This window comes from Artibeus jamaicensis, unplaced genomic scaffold (assembly GCF_021234435.1).
Source record: "Artibeus jamaicensis isolate MK-2021 breed Jamaican fruit bat unplaced genomic scaffold, CSHL_Jam_final contig_700, whole genome shotgun sequence".
Classification (NCBI taxonomy): Eukaryota; Metazoa; Chordata; class Mammalia; order Chiroptera; family Phyllostomidae; genus Artibeus; species Artibeus jamaicensis.
The window spans coordinates 880,388-886,387 of NW_026521930.1; the positions used below are offsets into that span (position 1 = coordinate 880,388).

The 6,000-nt window shown below is 47.4% G+C and overlaps 1 protein-coding gene across 1 annotated transcript in view; it reads right to left on the reverse strand.

The window, feature by feature from the left end:
* The window catches only part of USP31 (ubiquitin specific peptidase 31), a 71,486-nt gene extending 68,227 nt beyond the window's left edge, over positions 1-3,259 (reverse strand). The window contains exon 1 of the mRNA XM_037140469.2: positions 2,494-3,259. Within this exon, the coding sequence (XP_036996364.2) occupies positions 2,494-3,102 (609 nt within the window). The 5' untranslated portion in view covers positions 3,103-3,259. The remainder of the gene's footprint in view (positions 1-2,493) is intronic.
* Positions 3,260-6,000: the final 2,741 nt, after the last annotated feature.

Genomic DNA, 6,000 nt, shown 5'->3' on the forward strand with positions numbered 1-6,000 from the left:
GCTTTCTGTCCTGACTGGGTAGAATGCCATGAGGTGACAAACATTAAGGACAAGAGTGGAAACCAGAAATGGTTTGGGTGCTTACTGGGCCCATCAAGACACTGTCACCTGAGAGCCACCTATGTTTTAAGGCACATCATTACAGCTTCCTTCTTCTTGTACTGAACACATTCCTAACTAGTTGGGTAAACCTTCAATAAATGAGAGATGGATGAATGAATGCAAAGTGAAATCTACTAAAGCTTCAGAAGATTAAAGTTTTTAGAAAATAGTGCCTCTAAGAATGTTCAACTTTACCAAAGCGTGCCTATAAATCAGTCTCTGCATTTCTAAAATTATTTACCCATTTCTGTTTACTGCTTTTTAATGGATAAAAGAATGAACACAATCTCTTAAAAAGCAATGGAAATGTTCTCATACCAAAATGCTGTAGAAATTGATTTTCACATTTGGGAGAGAGGAGAAAATGAAACTTGAAACACTGGGCTCTGACCTTAAAAAGTTTTTCATTGCTGTGGCTACTTACAAGCAACTATAAGTAAAAAAGAAAAAGACAGGCACTGATTGGTTGCCATCCTCTCCTACTTTATTGTTTTGAGATCTGTCTTTGAGGTCCTCTGACAAGGACCTCATTTTTTTCCAGTCCCTATGCCAGTTAAATATTTCTATTCAAGCTTCCAAGATCAAACAACAACCATTTATTCTCTTTCAGAAAAACAGGATAGAACAATATAAATTAAAGTATTAAAAGGTGAAGGATACACCCTGACAGAGCTATTCCTCAGCAAGAAGTTAAGTCCTCAACCAAGTGCTGACTCCTCAGATGGATTACCATTTTATATTTTAATCGAGTCATTTACTTTTACTTAAATGGATTTTTGAAAGCAACGTCACAGCACCGATGAAAGGCCAGTACCGCTTGCCATAAATACAAATGTAAAAAGAAGCCCAGTGAAAACATAACTTTATTTAATTCTAGCTACTGTTGCCTACTAAAGCCTAATCTTGAGATTTGTTCTTTCTTAAAAAAAAAAAAAATGAGGAGTGAGCAAGTGGTGTTAAAGTCAGGCTACCACCAAGCTGAGACTTTTTCTCTTGCGCATGATCAGGACAGAAAGAGAAGGAAAAAGGAGTTAAATTTCTCACTGTGTAGTTTCATTCTACTTAATTTAATTCTATTTATATTATCTTTTTCCATCTATAAGTAATCCTCATTCAATCTCAAACGATCTTCCCCTTTTGCTGAGACTAAGAGTCCATTTCCACAGTGCAGCCCAAATGGTACCATGTCATGGAACTCAGCCCTCAGCTCCAAACCACTCACTACAAAGACCCAAGGGCCATATCTATCCTACTGTCTGTATTTGTATGGCCTGTGGGCTAAGAATGGTTTGTAGAAATGAATATCTGTATTAAATCTGATAATAGGCAACACTAATTTTGAACTGCAATTAAACTAAATATTACTATCCCTTCCAAAAGAAGAATCCCATTCTTCTCATTAGTACACCTGTATTATAAAGTATTATACTCAACTATCATTGCATTATTTTAGTCAATAAAAATTTGTGGATATCTGTTTTTTCTTGTTATATAGGTACTTAAGTAAATACCCTGAACGCTGCATCTTAACCAGCAAAGCCCAAAATATTTACTCTGCAGCCCTTTACAGATAGTCTTCAGGTTCCACAACTCTACTGCTTCCCAAGTGCACAGCTTCCTTACACCTGGGAAGAACCTCTGTGACCTCCTCCAAGGCAGGTTCTCTAGTTACTCAAGTCTCAGTTCCCATGTCACCTCCTCCAAATTGTCACCCTAATTACCCCCTCCCCATTTGAAGTGGTCTAGCAGCACACCAATGGCATTATCAGGTTTTACTTTCTCCAAACCACTGATATTACCCATTAACTTATTAAAGTCATTAATAAAAATAATCAGAGCAGCAAAACACACGGTGCTGTGCACAACTGAGGCTTTTTCCATATGAGATTGAACCCTCTAATAATGACAATCTCTAAGTCAAAAAGGGTCAAACTGAGTAGTACCAAAGTGTTCAAACAAATAGACTTGTTTGCAGCTCACAACCACTTTATGAGGTCGGTACCAGAGGAAACTGTGGCAAAGAGCGATTGTGTAACCTTCCAGAGGTCACACTACTACGAAGTGACAAAACCGAGATCTGAACCCGGTTCAACAGTCCCCCCCACTAAGAATGCAAGTTCCACGAAGGCAGCCGGTCATGTTCACTGTCCTGTCCCATCACAGCGCCTGCCACGTGGTAAGCTCTCAATAAATACAAAATGAATGAATGAGTCAGTCGATCAGTCAATCGACAGCTCTCCCTTCCAATCAGTGGTGCCTGCCCCAGCCTCTGGGCCCACCCACACCTAACAAGCACCGCCGTGGTGGAACGGAGGAAGTAGGACATAGGCAGGAGGCGCCCCGAGAACTCGGGTGCAAGGGCCCTCCGGGGAAGAGGTGGGGGGCGCCCACCTTGAAGTCGCGGCTGTGCTGCGGCGTATACTCCAGCGTCCAGAGGGCGCGCACCAGGTGCGCCAGCTGCTCAGTGACCTCTCCAGAGGTACTGCCGGCGGGCGACTCGGGCTCAGGGTCGGGCCGGCCGGCGCGGTACTGGCCGAGCGCCAGGTACTCGGCGAAGAGCTCAGTGTTGCTGAGGCACTGCAGCGTGGCGTTCATGAAGCACGTGTTCCCGTGGTTCCGGAGTCCCGCCACCCCAGGGACTGGCTCGGAGGCGGGCGACGTGGGCGCGGGCGCCGGAGCGGGCTCGGTGGGCGGCGGGCAGGGTGGAGGCGCGGGCGGGCCGGACGGGAAGCAGCCGCGGAGGCCGCCGCGGTCCGGGCTGCCGCCCTCGGAGCTCAGGTGCGAGAGCGTGGACAGCGTCTTGAGGACGCGACTCATGAAACTGCCCACCGAGCGAGCCGACGACGGCGAGGAGGGCGCGGCCGGCCCGGGCGCTCCGGGGCCCCCGGCGCCTCCGCCGCCCGGGCGGCCACTCCGGAACAGCCGCTTGCTGAAGGAGCGCTTCTCCTTCCCGCCCGCCGCTGCCGCCGCCACGGGCCCGGGCCCCGTTACCTTGGACATGGCGGTGGCCGTCCACACTCATCCCCGCCCTCGCCCTCCCGGCCCGCGGCCCCGCCACGACCGCCACCGCATCGCACCGAGCACGGTGCTCGACGATCTGTACACCTCACAGCACCGCCGAGCGAGCCCGCGAGCTAGTCCGCGGGCGGGCTAACGGGCGCGCGCACGACCAGCCCAGCCGGGCGGCTCACGTGACGCGCCTCTAGCCCCCGCCCGCCCAGCGTTGAAGCCTTCGAGGCCGCCATGTTGACTGTGGGAACGAAGTTGTTTCCCGGCCAGCCGGCCAGCCCGCCGGCCGCGGAGTTAACCGGAGGCTCCCGGAGCGGTCCAACTGCGTGAAGCCTGAGAGAGGCCATGTCTAGTGTGGGCGCGTTCCCGGCGCGGCGCGTGGAGAACTGGGCAGGCGCAGGGTGGTGGACTCTCTGGGCAGCATCTCCGTCTGTGCCGATCTGATGGGGGAGGTCTGGGATAAGGCAGGAATCGGGGTATCGCTCATAATCAGACCCTGGAAGAGGTGATGGACATGACCCTGACCTGTCCTGGGCAAGCCAGCTCCGCGCTTCTTGTTAGGAACCCCTAAAGGCCATCACGGAGCCGAGCTCTTCTTTTAGGCGACACGTTGGGGTCGCAGTGAAACCGTATCATCAGAATTAATTACCTTACTTTCCAGACCAGCCTTTAAAATCCTGCTGACGTCAACCATCAGTCCTTCATTAAGCAACTAGTTCGTATGTGCCAAGCACTGTGCTGTGCGATGGACATGGAATAAAGTGGGAAGCCAACACCATTTCTGCCTGCCTTCCTGCAGCTTACACTCCTAGAGGATGCTTGTAATAGCTGCTAAGTTTCCAGCGTCGTGCTAAGCATGTAGTCTCCTTTAATCTTCAATTCAGTGCCTTTTGAGTTGATTCAAGTCATCCATTCAAACCCAAGTTTGTTTCAAAGCCTCTAGACTTGACCTCTAAATGACAGGTCACAGACCCACAATTATCACAGGGACCTAAATAAGCCTTATCAGTGAATGAAGAATTCTGGTGTTTCAGTCATCATATTGACCTATTAATACTTCAAGTGACTGGGCTCTCGGGGTTAGGGAGAATATCAGGAATGGTGGGGACTATGGCAAACTAAAAGTGAACATCTTTCTAAAGCAGGTGGCTGCCACTCAGCTCCACCCAATTGTTCCTACGTAGAAATGAGAGCTCAGATCATCTGATTTTTTAAAAAAGAAGGTGTAAATCCTATTTTTAAATGTTGGTTCAACTAAAAATGAAAAACTAGAGCAGGAAAAAAAAACCTACATCTTTAGACTGCCTGCAGCCCCAAATCTACTGGTTTGTGACCTCTTCTGTGTAGATTCTCCTCTTTCCTAACACTTAGCCTGAGTCCCGATTACTAGAAGGGAGAAAACAGAAAAAGGCTCTCTCTTCCCCCTTTTAAAACATAATCCCACCTTACACCATATTTCAAAGTAATTGGCTTTTTTCTCTGGCCTCCCATCCCATGGTAATCAAGACTCTTATGGTAACCCCCACAAGGTGTTCGGCACTAGCCTTCAAATCACTTCCATTCTCACCATCTAATCAAAATATTTATTCCTCACTGTATGTTGAACTCATTCATCTGGACATCTGGTAAAAGGAACAGCTTTTGGTGGCATTTCAAGCAGTGCGATAATATTTTATCACAATATCCAGCCATTGTGTTAACAAAGTTTGTTTGCTTGTTTTTCAGAGGTGGGAAGGGTCTTGTGGTCACCCTAGGTGTCAAGCCCACTTGGAAGTTAGCCCCCAAGGTTAGCTTGCCTACACTGCTTTTTTTTCTAGCATGTCTCAATTTTGGACTCAGATGTTCATAGTACCCATCACACTTCCTCAAAATTTGCAAACAGGCAGGGACTAGGTCTGTTTTGCTGACCTTAGATGTCTAGTACTGACCATGGTTCTAATGAATGTTTGGTTGAATGAATAAATAGCTTAAAAGGAAACTGAGCATAGCAAAACCTTTCCATTCCCCATGTCTAATGCTGGGAGATGATCCTAAATTTCAGCCACAACTATAAACCGTGTAAGCCAGTGCATTGTGATAGGCCCCGCCCCCTCTTCAACACCTGCTGTTTATCTTTGTCTCATGCTATGCTTTAAGGAGGACCCAAACTCAGATGCTGAGCAACTTTAATTAAGGCTGGAGAATTCAAGCCCCAGACAGATCTGGAATTGGTCTAGATGGGGTTTTCTCTGAACTGCTGTGAGCAATCCTCAGCCTCCTCCAATAGGCTTTACCATGTGACTGTCCTGCTGCTGCTTTTCAGAACATCCTTCCTTTCTTGGCATATGTGCTTGGCATATGTATACTAACAGTAGGTGCTAACAAATGTTCTCTTTTTAAATTTATTAAACTGGGAGTCAAAGCCCAGGGGAAGTTTACCACCCTGCTTCTCTTCTTCATAGTGAAACCATAGCCTGAATATGACTTCATTGCCTGGGCCCACCTCTCCAGTCCAAGCAAGCCACTTGGAATCCCCCTGCTGTCATGTGCTTCAAAGAAATTAGAGTTGGACCTATCTGACTCCTTTAATTTATAATGACCAGACAGGGGCAAGCTAAGGTTCATCACACCCCTTTTAACACTACCCCTTCCCCTAGCCCAGTACTACCTAGTGTCCATGTCCACCTTTTCCCACCAGCATGTAGCAGAAATCCAAAATGTAATTAGTATAGTTTAGCAAAAATCTGGAGGGTGCTTTCCTCTGTCACCAGAGTCTAGTAAAATATGATTCTGTCTGATTTTCCTCATGTCAGAGCTGTCCTCTAGTACCCACTTACAACCCAGTGTTATGATATGTCTTGTTCTTCCCTCCAAACCCTCAGGTAATTTGATCTAGAAAAAAGGGGACTT